The following is a 23,297-nucleotide window of genomic DNA, read 5'->3' as shown; positions in this document are numbered from 1 at the left end:
TTTGAACCTGTGTTGCGCACCACGTGTGTTTTTGGGGAGTGTGCTCCCTGGATTTTCTAGCAGCACCGGGTCCAAATATTCTGACTGACACCAAAAATCACTACGATACTCTAGAACTTACAATGCGACTGAATTTACACTCTTGTTTATACTGCTGCTCACGTTTGGAAAATATCTCCCAAATCAAAATGTTCTCTTTCTGAGTTAGAGCATAAGACCACCATATGGATGTATGCCTTTGTTCACTGTTTGACATTATATTACAAAGATAGGAAAATGAGAGCAGCTTTCTGGACCAATAACTGCTAACACCTGCGTTCTACCCGCTTGAGGAAAGCTCCACCAAACCAGTGAAAACTGTAATAAACATCTTTTATCTGTTCCCTAAAGTCTGAAAATACCACATTATCCACTGTCTTGTAGACCCATCGGCTGACCCAGAACACCAATGCCGATGGATGCCCCACATATCCGTGGCCCTGGTGCCATCCCCAGAGATAATGTGAGTATGAGCAACCGATCTCTTTGTGTCCTTAACAGAGACCCTGAGGTGACCTTGTTCGGGTCCACCTTGCAGACACTATAAATGATCAGCTCCTGAGCACTCCACAGACAGAGTGACTCATCCCTGTCTACACCAGATGCAGTAAGTCACCTGTTTGAGTTTACACTACTGATACTTGAGCAACTTTGCTCCTGTTCAACCCATGATCCCGTGTGTGACCCCATTCTTGTCCACACCGCATAGTGACTGACCACTCCAGACACCACGAATGACATGTTCCTATCTATCCTCCAGACGCCATGCTTAATATGGTTATAGTCAACCTCAGACAGACTGCGTTATGGGAAGCCATACACACTGGGGACCCCTAACATAGGACGACTCCTGACTATATTTAGAATTACTGTATTCTTTTTTTTTTAACTTAAATTCAATTAGCCAGCATACAGTACATCATCAGTTTTTGATGAGGGACTCCCCTTCCTATCTCCTGACTTCTCGCTCTTCCCCACTAGGATACTAACAGGCAATCCCGTCAAACAGTCTCTCTTAGAATTGACACCCCCATCCTTTCTCCTCCCCAGTCCCCAAGAACCCCATGGCTTCAGTTTCTGTCAACCCAAATTTGTTAACAAATGATCCCCACTTTGCTAGAGCCTAGGCCAGGAGCTTCTTCAAACTCCGGTGTAGATAAAACAGGAAGCCTGAGAAAGAGGCCCCATCTGGAGCTGTCTAATTGGGAGCTGGGGTTTCTGGAGTTGGCCAAGGATGCAAGACCAGGGAATGCAAGCTGGAGAGCAAAGGAGGCAAGAAAGTGGAAAAGAAAGTTCTCTCCCTGGTCTGTCTGACACACCCTTACCCCTCAACCTGACGAGAGTCCTGGCCAGAGTTCACTTCTCCGTAGACAGGAGAACAAATCTGTCTTGGGAATCTGAGATCCAGGAAGGAGATGGGGCCTGAGATCTGAAAATCCACTGGCACCAGGACCGGCCTTCCTGGACAGTCGTGCTGGAAGGCCACGGTAAACGATGCTCAGAACCAGCCCTGTTCTAGCATCGCCACCCCAACTCCCGGCTCCAAGAGTTCCCTTCCCACCTCCCCAACGTCAGAATGCAAAGTCACCATTATCAAGAAGCTTTGGAAGTTCTTCGAATATATGGGGAACTAGGGCGGGGGCAGGGCAGGAGTCACTTTTAGGGGTTCAGGCACCTTGGGAGCAGGGAGAGGCGCATACTTAGGCATACACCGTTCGCAAATCCATAGGAAGGTACATGAAGGAAGAAGGCCCAGGCCTGGGTAAGAAAAAGGGGACAATAAAACACGTCTAGATAGGCAATAGGGCCACAAAGGGAGTCTCAGTTCATTCTCACCACGGGGGTTAGGTTTCCCCAGAGCCGGGGACTTAGAAGGAACAGCCCGGACCATTGGCCCAGGGAACATCTGGGGGCAGGGTGCCCAGTTCCGAGGCGGGGACCAGGCCGGAAGCAAGTTTTTCAGGCAAGAGCCTTTCCTCCAGCCTCCCTCCTCTTCAGACCAGGGTACCCAGCCACACACCCCAACTCTGCCTGACTGCCCTGCCCCCCATTTCCGGAGCCCGTGGCCTGCGACCCCGGCCGGGGCTGGCCGCAGGGCGAAGGCCCGGATTCCCGTCCTTCCCGGCCCTCCCTTACCTCCGCCGGGGCGCTCCAGCCGCCCGCCCGGAGCCACGGGCCGCGGGGGAGGAGAGCACCCACCTGGGCAGTGTCACATGCTGTCTCGGCCCGAGAGTCCCCTCCGGGTCCCCGGCGCCGGCCGGCCGTCCCCAGCGCAGGCCCGGCCGCCCCAGCCGCCCCACCCGCGGCCCGCCCCTCCCCGCCCGGCCGGGAGGGAGGGATCTGACTCTCCTCGGAAGTTTCAGGTGTGGAAACCGGGGACACACCTTCCTGGGGGAGGGGCAGGGCCCGGCGGCGCGCGAGCCCCATTGGTGTGGAGGCGGCTCCCGCGTCAGCGCTGGGAAGTGGCGGGCGGGCCGGGAGCGGAGCCCGGGGCGCGGGGCGCGGGGCGCAGGCGGCGCGGCGGGGAGAGCGGCGCGGGGCGCGCGGGACAGGGCGCTCCGGGGACGGCGGCGGGACGGCGGGGCGCGGGGCCCGGGGGGGACCCAGGGGGCCCCTCGTGAGTCGCGCGTGTCTCCGCGGACCGCCCGGGTGTTTTTTCTCCGGGGATTGCTTCGGGTCGCCGCCGAAGCCTGCCCCTGGGCCCCGCCGATCTGCCCGCGGCGGGCGATCATCCTTCGGCGGCTCCGGGTCTCGGGATGTCCGAGGTTGTGTGTTCGTGCGCTTTGTCTTCGGGCCCCCGGGTTGGTTCCTCTCCCTCGATGCCCACCTGTCTCCATCCCTTAGGGCCTAGGAACGCGCACCTCTAAGCCAGCGTGGCCGTGTCTTTCCTCTGCGGACTGTCTGCTTTTGCATTTTTTAAAAGTTCATTTCAGGTCGATGATGCATCTCAGGATGTGCGTTCCTTCTCTGTTCTTCCGGGACGCGTGTCTGTATTCAGGCGTCTAGGTCTCAGGCCTGAGTGTTTCTCATGCTTGCATTCTTTTCTTTTTTCTTTTCCGATTCTTCTAGGGAAGCCTTAGGTTCTGTTGGTCTCCGGCGCTATGCTTGAGGGGGTCTAGCTCTGTGCCTCTCCATAGACTCCAGAGAAAGCCACGATGTTCTGTGGCACAGCCCCACACAGTGAGAACCCCTCACCTCGGGGGCCAGAGATTCCTGATCTGCTCATTCTAGTCAGATCACGCCCCCTGCCCCGTTCCTTACTCCACGGATTTCCAAGTAGAGTCTTAATAGGCTCTCGGGCTGTTTTGTTCTCAGGAATGCCACTATCTATAAGCCCAAATAGCTTGTGCGTTAGACCATTTCCAGATTACTGTGCCCATTGACTGCTCCAGTGATCCTAGTGTGCCCACTAGGATTTTGAAGATTTTAGGATAGATTATCATTAAAGTAGAAGGGTGTCTTCTCCGGGAAAGTCCTGAAACATCTCTGTGTTCAAAGAACGAGCTGCTTTGGTTATTATTACTCTGAAGGGTTAAGCCCTAAACAGTTCAGCAGCCTCCCACTGCCTCTTAAGCTAGTGCGTTAAGGTGTGGGAAGCAGTGAGGAAAGCAGTATCAGGAGTTCGGGTCTGTACCCGCAGGCCTTGCAAGTGTCCTAAGCTCAGTGAGAGGTTAAGAATGGGGAGTGCGGTAAATCAAAGAGTTTAAAGTAAAAACTCTCTCTTTCGGGGCACCTGGGTGGCTCAGTGGGTTGGGCCTCTGCCTTCAATTCAGGTCCTGATCTGGGAGTCCTGGGATCAGCCCTGCGCTGGGCTCTCTGCTCAGCGGGGAGCTTGCTTCCCCCTCTCCCTGCACGCCTACTTGTGATCTCCCTCTGTCAAATAAATAAATAAAATCTTTAAAAACAAAACAAAACAAAAACCCAGAAAACTTCTCTCTTTCTAGGGTAGGAGAGGAAATTCAGTCCAGGGCAAAAGGGGGCTCTTGATTTCTAGCAGAAAGCATAAGTAAGTAAACTCCAAATCCTTGGGCAGAGCTTGCGGATCCCTGCTCTTCTGCACTGCCTATAGGAAGTGGCCGATGCCGTGGGAGGTGCTGGAGCAGCCTCAGAAACCCACCTGGCTATTCTTCTCACTCCCTTCCATCTTGACTTGGTCCCCCTGCCCCAGTGACAGCTCTGTGTGACTTAGTCTCCGCTGAATGTCAGGTCTTACAAAACAAACTCCTCTTGTTCTGCCAGCTCTGACCTATCAGCATTTTTTCTTTTAGTCACCGCCCTTGATTCCATGACCTCTGGGCTGTCACCCAGGAGTTAGGCATAGCTGCACCTGATTTTTCAGCTAGTGGTGAGGTGTAAGAAAGTTAAAATGTATCCCTTAGGGGGCTGGCTTCTCCCCAGGGAGCATCTCTGGCTGCTGCGTGGACACATTTGGGGACCAATCCATGCTCTAGGCTCCTTGTCCCCTCACTTTGCAAAGAACAGTTCTCATTTTATTCTTTTTTTTCTATTTCTTGAGGCTTGCTCGTGGTGCCCTGATCAGGCCTTTCATCCTATCCTACAATTTTGAAATTTCCTTTGGGCTTATATTTCTCCTGTAAAGTCCTAGAGAGGAGAGAGAACGATACAATGGAAAGAGGATTGGATTTAGATGCGGGCAGGGGTGGATCTGAATCCTACCTTCACCACCCACTTAATGCAAAAATGTGGCATCTTAACTTCCTGTATTCCATCTCCCTCACGTCCTAAATGCAGATTGTTCTGTTTAAAAACACCCGCCTCACTGGGCTGTTGTGGTGCTTCAGTAAGGTATCAGACAGAGGTCACCTCAAGACAAGGGTAGGAGGTGATCGACAGGGATTAGTTTCCTTTCCCAGCAGCATTGAATGAATAAACTTACAATAACAAGGCGATAAGGGTTGGGAAATGTGAGCGGATTCAACATAAAGTAATTTTTAAAGGAGAGCTGTATTAGCTGGGGGGAGAAAAAGTATAGGTTGGAGACCATGCCTTTGAGATCCAGCCTTGGAAGGGGAAGGACAGACAAGGGCTCCCGCATAGTTTCCGGAATCAGGGCTAAAGGAATGGTAATGACCTTTTTAAAAGCAGGAACTCACTGAGTTCTGCCAGGGGCTCTCACTACTCTGACCAGACATCCTCCCGTGCTCTTCGCTATTTGGTTTCTCACTTGGTTAACTCGGACTCTCCGCTGATCCCATGCTAGTTCTTTGAATACTTCTCTGGCTTTAATGACTCTGCTTTTTGCCTGATCCCATGACCCACCTTTGAACCTTTTTGAAGTGACTTTGAACTCAATTCTTAAGTTGGCTTAAGAGACCACAGTCTCTCCATCCTTCTCCTTTAAATCCCGCCTGACCTGGGTGCTGTGGTTCTTAGCTGTTCTGTCCCATTCTGATGAACATACTTTTCCTTTCCCATCCGTGGTCTGCCTTTATTTCTTTTCTCCATCTTTGCACATTGGCACGAGTCTCAATTTAATGGTGTTCAGGGGTTAGCTATGAATTACCGGATTCATTTTTAAAAATTCATTTACTCAGTATGCATTTTTTGGAAACTAGATACACAAAGACCAAGTCTGTGATCCAAGGAGCTCTCACAGTCCAATCAAGGAGAGAAACAAGTAGCAAATAATGATAGCAGAGTGTGATAAGGGTTGAGATACACACCGAGTGTGATGGTAGGCATAAAGGAGAGAACACCGCTTGGGGACAAAAAGAAATCTTAACGGATAAGGTGCTGTTTGAGTTGACTTGTCCTAAAAAAGTACTCTGTACCTGGTGGAGAGGGGAATAGAGGAAAGGCATACCAACAGCGGAAATGGGATATGTAAAAATAGAAGCCTGAGAACATTCTGTGCAGGGAAGGGCAAATACTGTGGGCTTAACAAGAGGTATGGGGAAGGAGTGGCAGAGAAGAAAAAGAAGAGAATGTTAACTGTGTAGGGTGGCGGATATGCTTCATAGCTTGATTTTGGTGATCACTGCAAAATGGATATACCTATGACAACATCAAGTTGTACACCTTCAATATAGACAATGTTTATTTGTCCATCATACCCCAGTAAAACTGAATGAAATCCTTTAGAAGAGCCCCATCTCTGAAGGTATGAAGTCTGAACTCAGTAGCATGCTTGGCTTACAAGCCCCTTCATCCAGTCGCCTGACTTCATATTCTCCCCTGGTCGCTGGGGGCTCCCACTTTTTGAAATTTCTCCTGAAGGTGTATTCTTAACTTGGGTGCAGGTATCAGAAAAAATACCTATGCTTCTGCATCTTACTCAGTTGAATCTCTAAGATGTCTGGCAAATCCTGTCTGAGAAAAACCAGGTATTCCCCGGGAATGGTCACAGCTGTGGTAGAGTCCCGGCCATCGTAGAGAGACACCAGGTTCCTATCCTGCATGGCAGTAAGCAATTACCCAGAAGTGACTTCATTCACATTGTCTTGTTTTTTGGTGTGTATTTAGTTTCAGGATGTTTCAGAAGTTTTCTACCCCAGATTCTTGGAAGATAAGGATGGGGATGCTCTCTTTTTGCAAGGAGACTAAAACGGATGACATCCATTTAGAGGAGTTCTGGCTTTCTTGCCGTGGTTCTCAAACCTGGCAAATCAGCACACCCTCCAGGAAAGACTATTAGTTTGCTGTTGTTTGTTTTTAAGTGCGATGAAGACGAGAAGCCTGATTTGGGAACTGTGATGTGAGCAGTGGTCCTTTACACCAGAGGCGAGCTTTATGAATTTGCCCTTGCTCAAAATATGAGTGTCAGTTCTGGAGGTGCGGGGTCAAGCAGAACTATTGAAAAATAGCCCGTTGCTGATTTGGATGCTTAATGATAGTGGAGACCTTCTGATCTGTAGCAGTGATTTTAAAACATCTTTTATCCTACCTTCTATTTTTTTAAAAAATTTAACATCCCTAATATTCAACTGTTTTATTTATTTGTAATCTATATAGACATGTATTTCTTTTTTTTTTTTTTTTAGATTTTATTTATTTGACAGAGATCACAAGTAGGCAGAGAAGCAGGCAGAGAGAGAGAGAGAGAGAGGAAGGGAAGCAGGCTCCCCTCTGAGCAGAGAGCCCGACGCGGGGCTTGATCCCAGGACCCTGAGACCATGACCTGAGCCGGAGGCAGAGGCTTAAACCACTGAGCCACCCAGACGCCCCATTTTTTTTTTTAATTTAAGATTTTATTTATTTGAGAGAAAGGCTGTGAGAGAGAGAGCATGAGCAGAGGGAAGGGGTAGAGGGAGAGGGAGAAGCTGACTCCTCACTGAGCAGGGAGCCTGATGTGGGACTTGATCCCAGGAGCCCGGGATCATGACCTGAGCTGAAGGCAAACACTTAACTAAATGAGCCACCCAGGCATCCCTAGACATGCATTTCTTTATTAGAGTTGGCCCAAGGTATCCTCTTGCCACTCTGCCCCTAGGCTCCCACTTACCTGCCCTTTCCTCCCTGAGGGAGTAGAGAGGTTGTGGGAACAAAAAAAGAGAACCATGTATCACTGTGTCGTGGTTTTGTCTTTTTGTCTGTGAGGCACAGAGACACAGAATGGAAGACACAAAAATGGAGAGGAGAATAAAAACAGAGAGATGCCGCTCATGTGAGCAGAAACTTTCTACTTAGGATACAAATATTTTTGCCTCCGTGGCTCCCTCAAGGCAGGGATGCTGAAGGCAGTAAAGTCATAGAGGCAAAACATTAAAAAGAAAAACAGAGTTAGGACAACAGTTTAATCTTATCCCTTTAGAGATGACCAAACAGCATCGGAGAGGCTAGGACTTACGAGAACACACTCCTAGCTCCTAGGTGGGGGCCCCTGGGACTAGCCCCCTCCCAATTACTCAGGCTGCCGACCAAGGTTATTGAACACTTTAGATTGTCTGTGTTCACAATCTCATCACTATGCATTCATTCAAGGTAGAATGCTTGTCCTTGTACAGGAAATATGCAAAGGGGATTATGACACGGACTCTGTCTCAAAAGAACTTGGGGAATTTACATGGAAATGGTAAAATAATATTCCAAATGCCAGGGAAACTCAAAGGAAAGTATGATCAAACGGGGCCAGTGACAGGCCGAGTTCTGAAGAGCCGAGTCCGAGCCGCCCCTGGGTGCACGGTGTGGGTGGGCGTGGGAGATACATTTCCATGACTGGGGACCTGCATGCCACTCCTTAATGTGCCCCTTCCTGACACACATACACGCCTGACAGCGGGAAGAGGAGCGCTTTGGGCGAGGAGGGGCTGAAGGTGAGCACGAAGCCTTGAGACACAGGCTCTGGCATGTGTGGAGGTGGTGGACGGCATTCCTACCTGAACAGCCTTCATTCACCCTTGGAGCCAAGCCAACCCCACCAGAATCTTTTTGCACAACGTGCTTCTCCGACAGAGTGACCAAAGCACATAGAGATCTGGTTCCCCTCAGGAGTGGGTCTTGTATTTCTAGCTCCTGAAGAAGTGTTGTGTCCTCTTTGGCAGAAGCTATAGCGCCATCTTGTGGAAAGAAATGCTTCAAATCATACGCCTTCCCGTTGTGGAACCTTTCGTCTTCTTTTAAAAAATCAATCTGGCAACTCATTCTTGGCCCCAGATCCTTCTTGGAATACACAGTTTCTGAGTAACGAAAGGCATCTCCTATATTCTCAGTCTTTGAAGGTTCCCTTAGCAGTTCTCCATCAGTGACAGCTTTCTTTTCTTTCTTTTTTTTTTTTTTAAGATTTTATTTATTTATTTGACAGATCACAAGCAGGCAGAGAGGCAGGCAGAGAGACAGGAGGAAGCAGGCTCCCCGCTGAGCAGAGAGCCCGATACGGGACTCGATCCCAGGACTCCGAGATCATGACCTGAGCCGAAGGCAGCAGCTTAACCCACTGAGCCACCCAGGCGCCCCCATTTCCTAGAAATTTAATTGGGTTCATCCTCAGGAGTAGGTTTCATTTTGGATAATAAGTTCATTGGCTCATTGAATAACTAATGAGACTTCTAAATGCAAGTGCTCTACCCTCTGGTGGCAGGAAACAATGCCCAGTCTCCTCAAATCTTCCCTTGCACCAGGCTGGTCTGCATCCAAAGTGGAACTTCCCCAGGGTCTGGGACTTTAACAGGCTGTCCTTGACCTGCAGTGATGCAGTGAAGCATCAGGCTTCACTGGAGTTTAAGGGGGATTTTGCAGAATTTAAAAACTCTGTCCTAACGTTTTCAAAAATCTTATTTCAAAAAAGTCACACATTGACATGTTCCAAAATTTAAAAGTACAAAAGTTTTCCTTTCACCCATGTCCCCCCTCCCCCCCACCCCCAGCTATCCATGTCCCCTCTGGTCACTCCAGTCTTGCAGGTGGCTTGTGAAATGCTTGCAAAAGCATTCTGCACTTATAGGCAACACATTACATCCATGATAGCCCACAATGTATTCTGAAACCTGGGGGTTTTTCGTCTTTTGTTTGTTTGTCTTTTGTTTGTTTGTTTCGGGGGTTAAATATATACAGATTGTTCTGTTATATCTGGTTTATTTTTCAGCTGTGCCACATTCTGAATGGAGGTAGTAGCATAGTTGATCTAGCCAGTCTCCTATGGAGGTAGCCCCATCAGGTTGGCAGAACAAGCAATGTTGCTGTGAATGACCTCGGCATCTGTCGCTTTGCACGTGTGCCAGTCCACCTGTAGGATATATTCCTGGAAGCTGACTTGCTGGGTCAAATGGTATGTGCATCTGTAATCATGGGAGGCATTGGCAAATCATTCCCCATGGAGGTCACTCAGACCAAATTAAGGCAATGAATGACAAGCCATGCCCACACTACCTGTTTTTAAAACGTTTTGATCTTTGCCAACCCGATAGATGAAACATGGTATTTCAGATAGTTACCACGATGGTTTTCATAATTTCCTCGTTATGAATCGGATTATATGAACTCAAGTTTTTCACACGGCTCAGTCACCTAATCAATTCTCTTTCTCCAAAGCCATGTTGGTAAAACACTGATTTCTTAAAAATTTCATTTCTTGACTAGGTAAAAATGACTCAAATGTCTTGCAGCTTTCATAGTATTCTTTGATGTTCTCTCCCACCTGCTTGTCCCTAGTGCTGGATTTACCATGTGTGAGAGAAAATTAAGCTTCAGAGCCCTACCAAGAGCCCCTTCTGAGGCTCTCAACTAATTTTGTAGTCATAAATTAACATTCTTTTTCTTAAAGAAGCTGACTCAAATTTTATAAGCTTTAGCATGGATATGTTTCTGCTTGTCACCATCATCTTTGTTTCTAGCCTGTTTTCTTGAGTAATCCTCCAGAATTGTTTTATGCACATATAACCGCATATAAATATAGGGTGTTTATCCCTCTTCCAATGACCTTGACTTTACTCAATGCATCTTGGGGATTTTTCACCCAGGACATGAAGAACACCCATCTAAGATATGAGGAGCATCCCTAATACTTCTTGTTTGTTAAAAATTGCATGGTATGCCACCTCAGGGAAGTACCAGTCTTTACTTAATCAGCCTCCCTGCTGGTGGAACTTAGTGTTTATTTGTTTTGTTTTGTTTTGTTTTGATCATTTTCTAAATCTCCTGGCTGTTTCCAGAGACTTCAATGGCAGCTGAAAAATTTGGTGTGGCCACAGTTTTCAGAAGAAGTAATGATTACAATAGGTGAAATTGCAGTGGGAGTCCCAGCCTCCCTCCCTCCCCACGCTCTCCGGGTATTTAGGACTCTTGTAACCAGACAGATCCCCAAGCACTGGGGATTCACAGTGGAGCCGGTGTAAGTACATCTGCATATGAAGTTTATCTATGATTGTGAAACCCAAGATTGTCTTGATAAAGAAATTCTGAGTATCAAAAGACAGTAGAGAGAGGTGATCGTAAGCCCAGGCTGCTGCTAAAATTATACGGAATAGGCGTTGGCTTCGCAAAAGGGCAAATAGCCCATGAGGTCGTCACTCTCTCAGCAGAGTTGCCACAGCCCACAAAAAGAAACCCGCTGCACACACACTAACCATCTGTTCTGCTGGACCTCACGGAGAAGGATCCAACCGTCCAGGCATGGAGTGCTGGATGTCTTCTGCACTCCAGAAGATTCGATCCCTTAGAACTTTCACTTGTGACCAACTTCAGTCATTACTTCCTCCTGCTCTTCCAGTTGGGTGCAAACACCACGGGGATATCATTTTGGATAGCTGGAAATTCAGCCTTTCCATTCCCCCTACCCTCTTAAAGTATCAGCTGTCCAGTCTCCCATCACAGCCTACTTTCTGGGTAGAAAAGATCATAAAACTGTCTAATTTGGGTGCCCCCCATTTTTAAAAAAAAAGATTTTATTTATTTATTTGACAGAGATCACAAGTAGGCAGAGAGGCAGGAGGGTGGGGCGGGGGGGGGGAGCAGCAGGCTCACTGCTGAGCAGAGAACCTGATGGGGTTCGATCCCAGGACCCTGGGATCATGACCTGAGCCAAAGGCAGAGGCTTTAACCCACTGAGCCACCCAGGCACCCCTGGGTGACCCGAATTTAACCCTTTTGCCCAATTATATCTTTTGTTCAGACACTGTCCTTTGGCTCTTCTCTGATACCTTCCTCAAAACTGAACTGTCCTCGATCTCTTTTACAAGAGGGTTGGGTAGAAAAGTACAGAGAGAAAGTAGGGAAGGGGAAAATAAAGGTAAGAGAAGATAATTGATGAATCTCTCTACTATAGGACTAAGAGCAATGTTTAGAACTTCTCAGTTTAAAAAGTACTGACAAGGGGCGCCTGGGTGGCTCGGTGGGTTGGGGCATCTGCCTTCGGCTCAGGTCATGATCCCAGGGTCCTGGGATCGAGTCCTGCATCGGGTTCTCTGCTCAGCAGGGAACCTGCTTCCCCCTCTCTCTCTCTGCCTGCCTCTCTGCCTACTTGTGATCTGTCTCTCTGTCAAATAAATAAATAAAATCTTTAAAAAAATAAAAAGAACTGACATGTATATTACCTTTTCTGAAGCTCACAATGTCCCCTTGGAACAGACAGGATGTGCGGTGTCTTATCACCATGCCTAGACGGGGAAGCAAAACAAGGATACAGCTGAGTGTGGCATATCTCAACCTGGGTTTCCAGGATTACCCACTATATTGCAGCGTGATGGCTCAGGTTTGATACTGGCCCAGTCCCTCAGGAAGTGACCTGGGGAGCAGTACTGAAGAGGGGTCTTGGGGATTTGTCTGTAAGCTTTGAGTTATATTTCACATAAAAATTGAAGATTAAAAACTCGATTGTAGGGGCGCCTGGGTGGCTCAGTGGGTTAAAGCCTCTGCCTTCAGCTCAGGTCATGATCCCAGGGTCCTGGGATCAAGCCCCGCATCAGGCTCTCTGCTCAGTGGGGAGCCTGCTTCCTTCTCTCTCTCTCTCTGCCTGCCTCTCTGCTTACTTGTAATCTCTGTCTGTCAAATAAATAAATAAAATCTTTGAAAAACAAAACAAAACAAAACAAAAAAAACTCGATTGTATATATCAGTGGGGGTGTTGCTTTTGAAGATCTGTGGAGGAGGCTCACATGTCTCGATTTCTTCTCTCAGTATTCTCTAGAGTTTTGCTGTTGTCCTGAAGAACCACAGAGCTAGAAACCCGGGCTCTCTGAGTACTTGTGGCAGAGACTGGTAGATGTTTATCGAACCGGTTTCCTCTTATTCCTGGGTACCTGTAGAGACCATATCTCCCAGAATGCCTTGCATTTTTGTGTGACTATACTGATGTGAGAACCAAAGGCAGAAGGAAAGGGAGATAAAATTACATGTGCTTATAACCTGCAGCCCATTGACAAATACTCGAGATAGGCAGATAATAGCATTCCTCCAGGATCCTGAGTCTTCTTTGACACAGGAAAGTCCTTTTGGAACCTCCCTTATCTTTACTTCTCCCAAAGCCAAGGTATATTATCTGTTGCTCCTCACAATATTGGAGCAGCAGGCGGCGGTGGCGGCAGCCCTTTCTTCCCAGGGGGCCTGCCCCCGTGCTTTAACATAGCCACCTTTTTGCACCAAAGACGTTTCAAGAGTTCTTTCTTGGCCGTGGACTCTGGCCCTCACCAAACACACCAACATTCCAAAAACTACATCCGATATGACCATGTTTTAGACATTGGGATGCGGGCAAAAATGCCCAGTCCACTTTTAGGTCAGGCCCCCTGAAAGCCACCATGCTTTTTCTCCTTCCAATATCCAGGACAAGCTTGGGAGCCACATGGAAAGGAGGAGGGCTTCCTTCCACAAGGTGTAAGGACCTGGGTTGCTTTTCTTTTTCTTTTTTATAAAAATTGCAACACTAACACTTGATTACTTTAAAATTTTCTAGTAATGTATTATTTTCCATAGTACACTTTCCATTTTGAGAGTCAACCCCTTTAACCTTTTAATGGTTATCATTTTGAACATTTTCCTGTGCCTTAATATGTCTGTACACACGCTTGCACACACACAAATAACTTTTTCCCTAGATGAATGAGAAAATACTACATCACTATGACTTCTTTTACTCACTTATTTTTAAGAGAACCTTCCCTGGACATTAGAGAAAGAAAACTTCTTTTAATAGTTGCATAATACTTCATGGTATAGATTTATAATGTTTTATTCAATGGACCCACCATTGAAGAATATTAGCTTATTTGCAACATTTTGCCATTGTAAGTAATTCTTTGATTTAAAATAAATATACATGTATATATTTTGCACATATATATGAATATTTCTGCAGGATATGTTCCTAGAATTGGAGTTGTTGCATAAAAAGGGTACAAACTTCAGGGTGCTTGGGTGGCTCAGTTGGTTAAGCGACTGCCTTCGTCTCAGGTCATGATTCTGGAGTCCCGGGATCGAGTCCTGCATCGGGCTCCCTGCTTGGCAGGGAATCTGCTTCTCCCTCTGACCCTCCCCCTTCTTATGCTCTTTCTCTCTCTCTCTCTCATCCTCTCTCTCTCTCTCTCAAATAAATAAAATTAAAAAAAAATTTTAAAAAGGGTACAAACTTCAATTTTTGAAGCTATCTTCCCAAATTAGCACCAAATCAATTTACACTGCTACCCAGACTATTACCCACACACTCAGCAGTGCTAGGAAATATCAATCTTTTAATTTTTGTCCCATTTGATGGACAGGAAATGGTATCTCATGCTTTAAAATTTGTTTCTGTAATTACTAGAGAGCCTGTACATCTCTCATCGTAATCATGAGTGGTTTTTTTGTTCTGCTGTGCACGGCTCATTTGTCTCCGCTTATATTTACTTAATTTTTGCCCAGTTAAAAAACTGATGTGTCTATTACTATTTTGCTCATTCTATATGTATTGAAAACTCTGTCAGCTCTATTTTTATCTTTTTTAAAAAAATGTGTTTTCAGAACATTGAGGCTGATTTTCTTGAATGTCACTTAATGATAGACAGAAAAAGAGTGTACGCATCCAGGCTACAGAGTGGCGGTGTGCTTACTGGTTATGGGTGTGGTCTTTGGAGTCAGGCTGACCTGGATTAGAGCCCAGGCTGTCACATACTTGTAATCACAGCAAAGTCGTTACTGTTTTGCCCCTTCCTTCCTTTCTCCCTCTCTCCTGCCTTTCCTCCCCTCCCTCTCTCTCTCTTTCTCTTCCTTTCTTTCCTCCTTCCTTTCTTTTCCCCCTTCCCTTCCTTTCCCTCCCCTCCCCTTCCCTTCCCTTCCCTTCTTCCCCTTTTCATGAGTGCAATAAAAGTATTAAACTCATTAAATTCATGGAATTATCATGGAATTTAGACAAAATAATAATGCATATATTTCAGCACAATGCTTGGTGCTTGGTAAGTGGTCAGTACATACTGGATATGAAATTTATTATTATTATTTACGATGTGGGCAAAAGAGATACCAAAGTAGATATAAAGTTTGATTTCTGGTCCCAGAACCTTTCCCAATGAAAGTTATATTTAATAAGACCCTAGGAGGCTAATAAAACTGACTTTTCTAAGAGTAGTCATTTCACTTCCTGCTTCAGCCAGCCTTAAACAATTTCAATAAAACACTAAAATAGCTCGCTCGTTGACTCAGCAGTTACCCCTGAGTTCCTACTATGTTGAAGGCCCAGGATATTCAATTATCTTTGAGTCCACTTCATTTTCTCTGCATGGAACTTAATTTACATTGCTTTGAAAAAGTGAAAATCCACATTTCGATGAAATGTGAGAAAATCAATAGAGAATAAGAAAATAAGAAGAATCTTAGAAAGTGTCTAAATCAAATTTCATTTTATCGGTGAAGAAACTGAAGGCCAGAGGAGCTAGGCAGCTTTTCTAAGGTCACACAGTGAGTGAGTGGAGAAGCTGGGATGGGAACCCAGATATCCCAACTCCGACCCGGCACTCTTGTCTAAATCCAAGGGTGTTCAAGGATCCACATCTTCTTTGGTCAAAACATGATTTCAAAAATTAAAATAGAAAAAAAACAGAAACACAGGTTAAGAAAAAAAAAAAGTCATATATCAAAATGAGCCAACAAAGTTTGTCAAGAAAGCAAGGAGAGTAACATACTTCCTTGCTAGTTGGAGAAACACAGTCACGCTTTCATCCAGTGGGACTACATTCCAACCCTCCTTTCATTTTTGTCTGCCCTCAACAACCCATATTTAACGATGCTGCTTTACATTCACAGCAAAGAGTAAACAACCATCCTGTAGGTCGGTGGTTGGCAATCCCTGGCCCACATGCCAAAGATGCTGCAGGTGCTAATTTCAGGAGGCCAAGTGAAGCAGCTACCACACACCGATTTCTACCCCTGTCATTTCCAGTAGTTACCGCCCATAAGTGTCTCCACCCTCTTGCCAGCTTTCAAAGGCAACACCCTAACATGGCTTCCCATCTGGCACCAGCAGCCTCCTAGCCTTCCAGAATCACAGGCTCAGCAATCTGGCACACTCCTTTGAGAATCCAGTGACCACTGCTTCCTAGGACAGAAATAATGAATAAACATCCCCAGGATTTTTTATAGTTAGTGCTAAATTTCCACCCTAGTTCTTTCCCTTCTTCTCTATGATTTTAGAGCAATAACATATTTATTAATATCCATCACGTAAGAATATAGTAAAGGCAAGAATTGGATAAATCTAATGGACTATAAGATGCCCCAATTTAAAGAAATGAAGGGTAGCACATGCCTAGGCTGATAAATTATGGGTGGAAATTTAAATATAATGAATATTTATTTGTTCATTCAGTCGAGGTTGACTAAGTACATACTATGAACAGTCCTTGTACCAGTCATTTGGGTTAGGAATAGCAGTAGATCGTAGCAAAAGAGCATTTCAGAGTTAATTTAAAGCCAGACTGCCTAGTCTTGAATTACGTTTCCACCCGTGGATAATTCTGTGACTTTGGGTAGATAATTAATTTTTCTCAACTTTATTTCCTCATCATTGTCTAATGACAGCAATAGTGTCCACTCTACAGATTCAATGCGAAGATGACATTAAAGCATTTCATGTCGTATAGTAAGTGCTCAATAATTTTCAGCTACAATTATGTTTCTACTAATACTATAATCTGCTATTTGAGGAATGAAAAAAGGTTAGAAATCAGAAGATAGTTCAACACTGAAAATTTGGAAACGAGGCTAAAGGATAAAGGGTCCTTTACTTACCCAAATTTAGTGAGTATGTTAAGATATCAGGGATGAAGAGATGATCAGATTTTTGTCCTTCTCCTTGCAGAGAGATGATACGTAATTGTACCATCAATCCCAGGTTAAAGATGGTACATTTTGGAAATAAACAGAATCTGAAAACAAAGAACAAGAAAAAGAAAACAAACCCTGAAATCTGAATTTCCTTGCTCTGAGAAAGGTCCCCCATGCTTTCTTAGTGGAGAGGCTATGAACAGGTTCAAAGAGAGAGAGGTTCCCCCTGGAGCCTTTGTTACCTGACTTACAGACAGGTCACTGAGTCTGGTCTGCAGCATGGACTCTGGGGAAGGCTATTCCCTCCAAGGCTGAAGGGGGGATGCAGAAGGCATGCAGGCAAAGGTCTGGGTGACTTATCAGCCCCGGTGCTCCCCTGGCTAAACAACAGCTTTGATACCAGACTCAACGTTTGCAAGCCTCGTAATATTAAAATAATTTCTGACCTAATGGTAACTATAATAATAGCAATATCTTATGTTTGCACAGCACTTTAAGTCTTCAAAACGTGTCCATTTGCACCCCTCTTGTTTGAGGACTTTAGCAGTCCTGGGGGGCCACCTAAGCAGCTCTCATTCTGCATGCCTGGTGGATGGGGAACAGAGACTCAGGCAATCTCAGGGGATTTTCCTGGAAAGAGCACAGCTAGCAAATGGTAGAGGTGGGACTAGAACCCAGGTCTCTAGCCTCAGATCCTGCATGTTTAAGGGGCCAGATGCCTAGGCCAACCTTAGGAGAGCACTGCACAGAGTAAGGAAGCCACACCAGTGGCTCCTGAGGCATGCTTTCTGCGTCCCACACTTTTCTGCTGCCGAACCTTGTACCGGGAGAGCTTTTTTCCTTTGAGACCAGTCAGTAACATCACAGCTCTGTTCTGCTGTGGTCCTGCATCCCACCAAACCTTGCCATACAGCACCCGGCACTGGTCATGAAACATCGGATTAAAGACTGTGTTAGGCAATATCCAAAGTACAAAGTATATCCAGTTTAGGTAAATTACAAGATCACTATCTAAGGCTCTTCCATTTGATGAACCATCCATCTAAAACTGCATTGTTAACTTCTTTCTACCACTGTTTTGTTTTATGGTCCAGACTCCCAGGGGGCCCTGTTTCCATCCCTGGCTCCTTTAACTATCTCACCCTTATTTGCATTCCAGTATAAAGTCAAGTTGTGGGTGTGTGTGTTTTAACCTTAAGTCCCGTGACACTTGTTTATTATAAAGGTGACCCCTGATCCTCATGCTGGGTTTATTGGCAGGATTTCTGGTTGTGAGCACGGGCAGCAGGGCCGCCAAACTTTTCAGATTCCGTGCTGGGGATCCGCTTCCAGCAGAGTCAGGTTGTGCTGGATGAGAATGTTCTTGGATCACCTTCTTGGAAGCCTCATCCCCTGTATCAGGCCACCAGGGTTTCGGAGGCTGACCAGCAGATTGTGCCAATCTGGACCGCGTGACCACCCGCCCTCGGACTCAGATGTCCCGCCCGGCAAATTGCTCCTCGCGCAGAGCAGGTTCCTGCAGCTTGTCCTGCAGTGGGTGCGCCTTGATCACCTCCAGGCGCTGCCACGTTTGCAGTGCAACTGGCTGTGGCTGCCTCCTTGAGTCCAAAGACCTGTCTGGACCACTGGAACCCTCGTACTGCAGACAAGAGCTGCTCCCCCTGTGGCACTGCCCCAGGAAGAGGGCTTTAGATGTGTTCTTTCCCAAACATAAGTACCTTTTCTATCTGGAGCCCAATGCCTCTCTCTGGCTGGAGGCTGAAGGTTTCCTACTCTCTTCCTCCATTTCCATTTCCTGCTTCTGAAATTTCAGTTTCTTTGACTTTAATTTAGTGGTTATGCCTACGGGCTTAGCAGTTAGATCACCTAAGTTTGATCTGGACTAGACACCTACCAGTTGCAAGGCTTTGGTTAAGTTACTCAATCTCCTTGTGCCTCTGTTTTCTCCCCAAAAAGAGTGGTTAATACTTCCTATCTTACAGGGTTGTTATGAGGATTAAAAAAGATAATACATGTAAGGTACTTAGAATGGAGTATGTCACCGCTGTAAGGACTCTGTAAGTGTGTGCTTGCACTCACCCACGCAGATGTGCGTGAACTTGTGCGTGCTGTGTGTGAAACTGGAGATGCCTTGCTTCTGCTTCTTGCACTAGCTGAGTTCTAAACCAAACCCTGACCTCAATGAGAACAGCCTCCATTCCTCCCTTCTGTGCACAGAAGGTCCTAATGTTCTCTGTGACCATGACTGTAGGACTCACCAACCGGAACAAGACTTCCACAAATAATCTCTGGCTCTCCCAGCCTCATTGTGGCATGTATTAGACTGAAAAGAAACTCACATTCACTTAGCGTATCCTAGGTTGGGAGAGGTTAGCCTTATTCTTAATCTGATAATATTGATAATGGTGTACCACATTGCATAGAGAAGGTTTGGGAGTCAGATCACTGGGGCAAGGGTCTAGCATTTGCCATTTGCTTAGTGTTGGCATCTGTAAAATGGGATGGTAATGAGAAATAGATTTTTATAATAAAAATGAAGTGATCTCTGTAAATTAGCTATCTATGCGCACTGGATGGCATGGAGTAAGTACATAATAATAATAATAATAATGTTAACTACTATTATTGTTGCTAAAACTTTTTTTCCCATTCGTCTGCCTCTGCTTGGGGCTTTCCACCCCTACCTGGTCATTCTGAGTTGGGTGGTAGCGCTTGCCAACTCCTTCTAGTGAAGAGTGCTTGTCTGTCTAGAGAGAATCACAGATACTCTTCTCAACCAGGTGAGAAGAGTTTAGAAACCAGTGGCCATCAAAAGCCCAGGGCAGGCTGGAAAGCGGATTTCACTGGGTAATTCCCTGGGATGTCAGCTGCTGAATGTGTGCAGACTTACTTTCTGACCACGGAAATTTATAAGACAGATTATAAGGTTTAATCAACAAAATCAGTGCCCCCCTAAGTCTATGTAGGCATTTAGGTACATTTACTATTTATAGGAGGAAGTACAATTCAGGGGAAACATCCTAATATGGGGTTAAAAAAAAAAACAAAAAAGGAAAAAGGTATCAATAGGTCTTAAGTCTCTGTGGCTACAAGGTTTTTAAAAATGGTCACTGACGTGGCTATGTCCAGGAAAGCCTGCATTCTGCGATTACTGAGCACACATGATGAGGCCACGGGTAGAGTGTCTATTTTAACCTTTCAGGACCCACAGCAGTGGATGAAATCAATTTATTCTGCTAGGAGTTCTCAACTGACTATGAAGTTAGATGAAAGGATGTATTTGATAGAATTACATATAATGAGTTCAATAAAACCTAAATACTTTCTGGAAAAAGGGAGTGCTCTACAGAGCCTCTTGGATTTTTCAGGTTCAGATATAAAGAGTGAGAAGCTTAGGTGATACACAGTACCCAAGGCTCCAGGGAACTACTGAGGTTACGGATTCCAATGTCATCCCAGTGGGGAATGACTTTCCTTGCACATTGCTCTTCTCAGGGCACCCTTGACCTCTGCGTTCCTCAGGCTGTAGATCAGTGGGTTCAGCATAGGGTTGAAAAAACTGTAAAACAGGAAAAGGATCTTGTGCTGCTCCTCAGGGTGGCAGGATTTGGGGGCCATGTACATGACAATGGCGCTGCCAAAGAAGAGCCCCACCACACAGAGGTGGGAGGAACAGGTGGAGAAGGTCTTCCTGCGACCCTCCCCAGACTGGATCCTCAGGATGGCCAACAGGATGCGTGAGTAGGACACCAGCACCAAGCAGAGGGGCCCGACTAAGATAAGCATACAGGCAACAAAGATGACCACTTTGTTGAGCTGCGTGTCAGCACAGGCCAACTTGAGGACAGACAGGATTTCACAGAAGAAGTGGTTGATTTCATGAGGCCCACAGAAGGGCAGCCTCAGGATGAGAACCACATGGACCAGGGCCAGCAGGGAGCCACATGCCCAGGAGGTCGTCACTAGGGTGAAGCAGCCCCTCCAACTCATGATGGCAGAATACCAGAGGGGGTGGCAGATAGCCACATACCGATCATAGGACATCACCAGCAGGAGAAGACATTCAGTATGAGCGAAAGTCAAGAAAAGAAAAGTCTGTGTCAAGCAGCCAGCAAAGGAGATGGGCTTGCCTGGCTTCAGGAGGTTCACCAGCATCTGGGGCACGGTGTTGCAGGCGTAGGCTATGTCGACGATGGCCAGGTGGGAGAGAAAGAAGTACATGGGGGTGTGCAGTCTGGAGTCCAGTGAGATGAGCCCCAGGATGAGCCCATTCCCCAGCAGGCTGAAGACGAAGAAGAGGGAGAAGAGCCCAAAGAGAACCATCTGAATTCTTGAGCCAAGACAAAAACCTAGTAGAATGAACTTTGTCACCACTGTCTGATTTTCCCCCATTCACTATGAAAAAGGTAAAATGGAAAGCTTGGGAAAGAATTGCCCCAAAAAAAAAAAATCTAGACATTATATTACACATTTTGTCATTTTTAGAAGATAAACTTTTAAAATTAACAATCTAGTGACACATTAAGTTAATCACTTAATCTGACAACCAGTTTTAAGAAAGGGGATTATGTCTCCAAGGACAGATTACCTAGAGCCAGTGACACTATAATGGGGCAGAAGAATGTCAAACCAAAGAGGAAATAAAGTAACCTTAAATATGGATTATCTTGGAGCTGCACATGACAGAATTATTACGAGGATTTCTGGAGTGTAGAGGTCATCCGTCATGGAAGGAAGGACTCTAGATATGAGAATTAGTGTAGCTTAGGAAAGAGATGTGAAAATCCAGTTTCTCGTTAGAAATATCAGCCATGCCGCTTTCAGCATCAGAAACCCACCTTTGCACTCTAGAGGAGCTTATGTGACGAAAGCAGGAGAATCTTCAGGGACTGTTTAAGTCGCTAAGAAGGAATCAATGGGTGTGTATATACGGGCTCTATTGACTATATTTTACAGTGGGTGATGATACCAACTGACAATTGGCCATTTAGCAGTCTACTGATTGATTCCTAGTTACTGATTTACCAAAAAATGGTTCCAAATACAAGCTATATACTTTGTAGGAATTGGTTTTTTGGCAGGCTGCCCCGTGTTCATGTATCATGAGTCTTGACTTTGTGTGCAGGCGTGTAAACAAGTAGGAGGTTAGGCATTCACGCCTGATTTGAAGGCTGTGGTGTGGATGGATCTGTGTAAAGACATTTTAAGGTGCAGTTCCTATGCTCTATTTGTATTTCATCTCATCTTTCCTTCTATTAAAAGAGCAAATCCAGTACTAACATAACTAAGAAACGCCATACCTGCAAGGACGTTGTACGGCTTAGCATCTGCACCATGTACCCTTGTGAAATTCAAAACCGTAAGAAACGGGCTCCCGGGTGGCTCTGTCACTAGGCGTCTGTCTTCAGTTCAGGGTCCTGGGATCAAGGCCCATGTTGGGCTCCCTGCTCAGAGAGGAGCCTATTTCTCTCTTTGCTTACTGCTCACCCTGCTTGTGCGTTCTCTCTCACTCGCTGTCAAATAAATAAATAAAATCTTTTTAAAAATCCCAAAATTACAAGAAGCAATCATTTATTAAAAAATGAAGCCTGCTGGGTGCCTGGGTGGCTCAGTTGGTTGAGCGACTGCCTTCAGCTCGGGTCATGGTCCCGGGGTCCTGGGATCAAGTCCTGCATCAGGCTCCCAGCTCTATGGGGAGTCTGCTTCTCCCTCTTACCTCCCCTCTCACGCTCTCTCTCACTCTGTCTCTCTCTCTCTCTCAAAATAAATAAAAATGTTTTTTTAAAAAAATGAAGTCTGGGGGCGCCTGGGTGGCAAGTGGGTTGAGGCTCTGCCTTTGGCTCAGGTCATGGTCTCAGCGTCCTGGGATTGAGCCCCGCATCAGGCTCTCTGCTCAGCGGGGAGCCTGCTTCTCCCTCTCTCTGCCTGCCTCTCTGCCTACTTGTGATCTCTCTCTGTCAAGTAAATAAATAAAATATTTAGAAAAAAAGAAGTCTGCCTTACTTCGATAATATAAGAATTGCTAAATAATTTATAGATAGCTTATTTAAAAATGTTTGGCAAAGAGATAATTTAGTGAATTTGTCATTTCTGGATTGCTATAGCAACACTCTGAGGGTCAGGTGTTTGAAGTTTCTGTGAATTGGTGATAGGCCAAATAGTGATCGGCTTGTCCTTAAGTCCTTAGTAACAGCTTCCTCAATACACCACGTAGAAATCAGCATCTTTCTAGTGCGCACATTTGTGCCTTTACTAGGCAAAAATAACCTGAGGTTGAACTGTTGGACTTGTGCCTTCTTGCCTCTGGAGAAAAGTCTCTCCAGGATTCACGTAAGGAAAGATGTTGTTGTTTTAAGACCCTGGTCCAGCTGTCATTAATTCCAATGGAGATGCTAATGAGAGGCTCCCTGAGGAACTTGAGAATAAGAGAAATAACACTGCTTCTTGAAAAATAAAACTTGCAAAATCCACTCATCGTGGTTGAGAAGAACTGGAGGAGGAAACATGACAACCCACGTGAACATGTAGGTGGGGAGTATGAGTCTGTCCCAAACTTCACTCAAAGTGCTTTG

General features: G+C 45.9%; 2 protein-coding genes across 4 annotated transcripts in view; both read right to left on the bottom strand.

Moving 5' to 3' along the window:
• Positions 1–16,893, bottom strand: part of ARHGEF5 (Rho guanine nucleotide exchange factor 5) — a 39,840-nt gene extending 22,947 nt beyond the window's left edge. Inside the window, exons 1-3 of one of the 3 annotated variants that reach the window (XM_047694876.1) lie at positions 16,860–16,893; positions 16,690–16,752; positions 12,027–12,089 (exon numbers count right to left, since the gene is read on the bottom strand). The gene's annotated coding sequence lies outside the window, so the exon portion shown is untranslated. Of the gene's footprint in view, positions 1–2,175; positions 2,389–12,026; positions 12,090–16,689; positions 16,753–16,859 lie in introns of those variants that run through there. The other 2 variants (XM_047694875.1, XM_047694874.1) reach the window with 2 other exon arrangements.
• Positions 16,894–20,175: 3,282 nt separating this feature from the next.
• On the bottom strand, positions 20,176–21,117 carry LOC125080546 (olfactory receptor 2A1/2A42-like). The gene has a single exon (XM_047694393.1). It carries the CDS (start codon positions 21,115–21,117, stop codon positions 20,176–20,178), a length of 942 nt encoding a protein of 313 aa, XP_047550349.1.
• Positions 21,118–23,297: the final 2,180 nt, after the last annotated feature.

This window comes from Lutra lutra, chromosome 11, assembly GCF_902655055.1.
Source record: "Lutra lutra chromosome 11, mLutLut1.2, whole genome shotgun sequence".
Classification (NCBI taxonomy): domain Eukaryota; kingdom Metazoa; phylum Chordata; class Mammalia; order Carnivora; family Mustelidae; genus Lutra; species Lutra lutra.
This window is presented reverse-complemented; position numbering and strand designations above follow the sequence as displayed.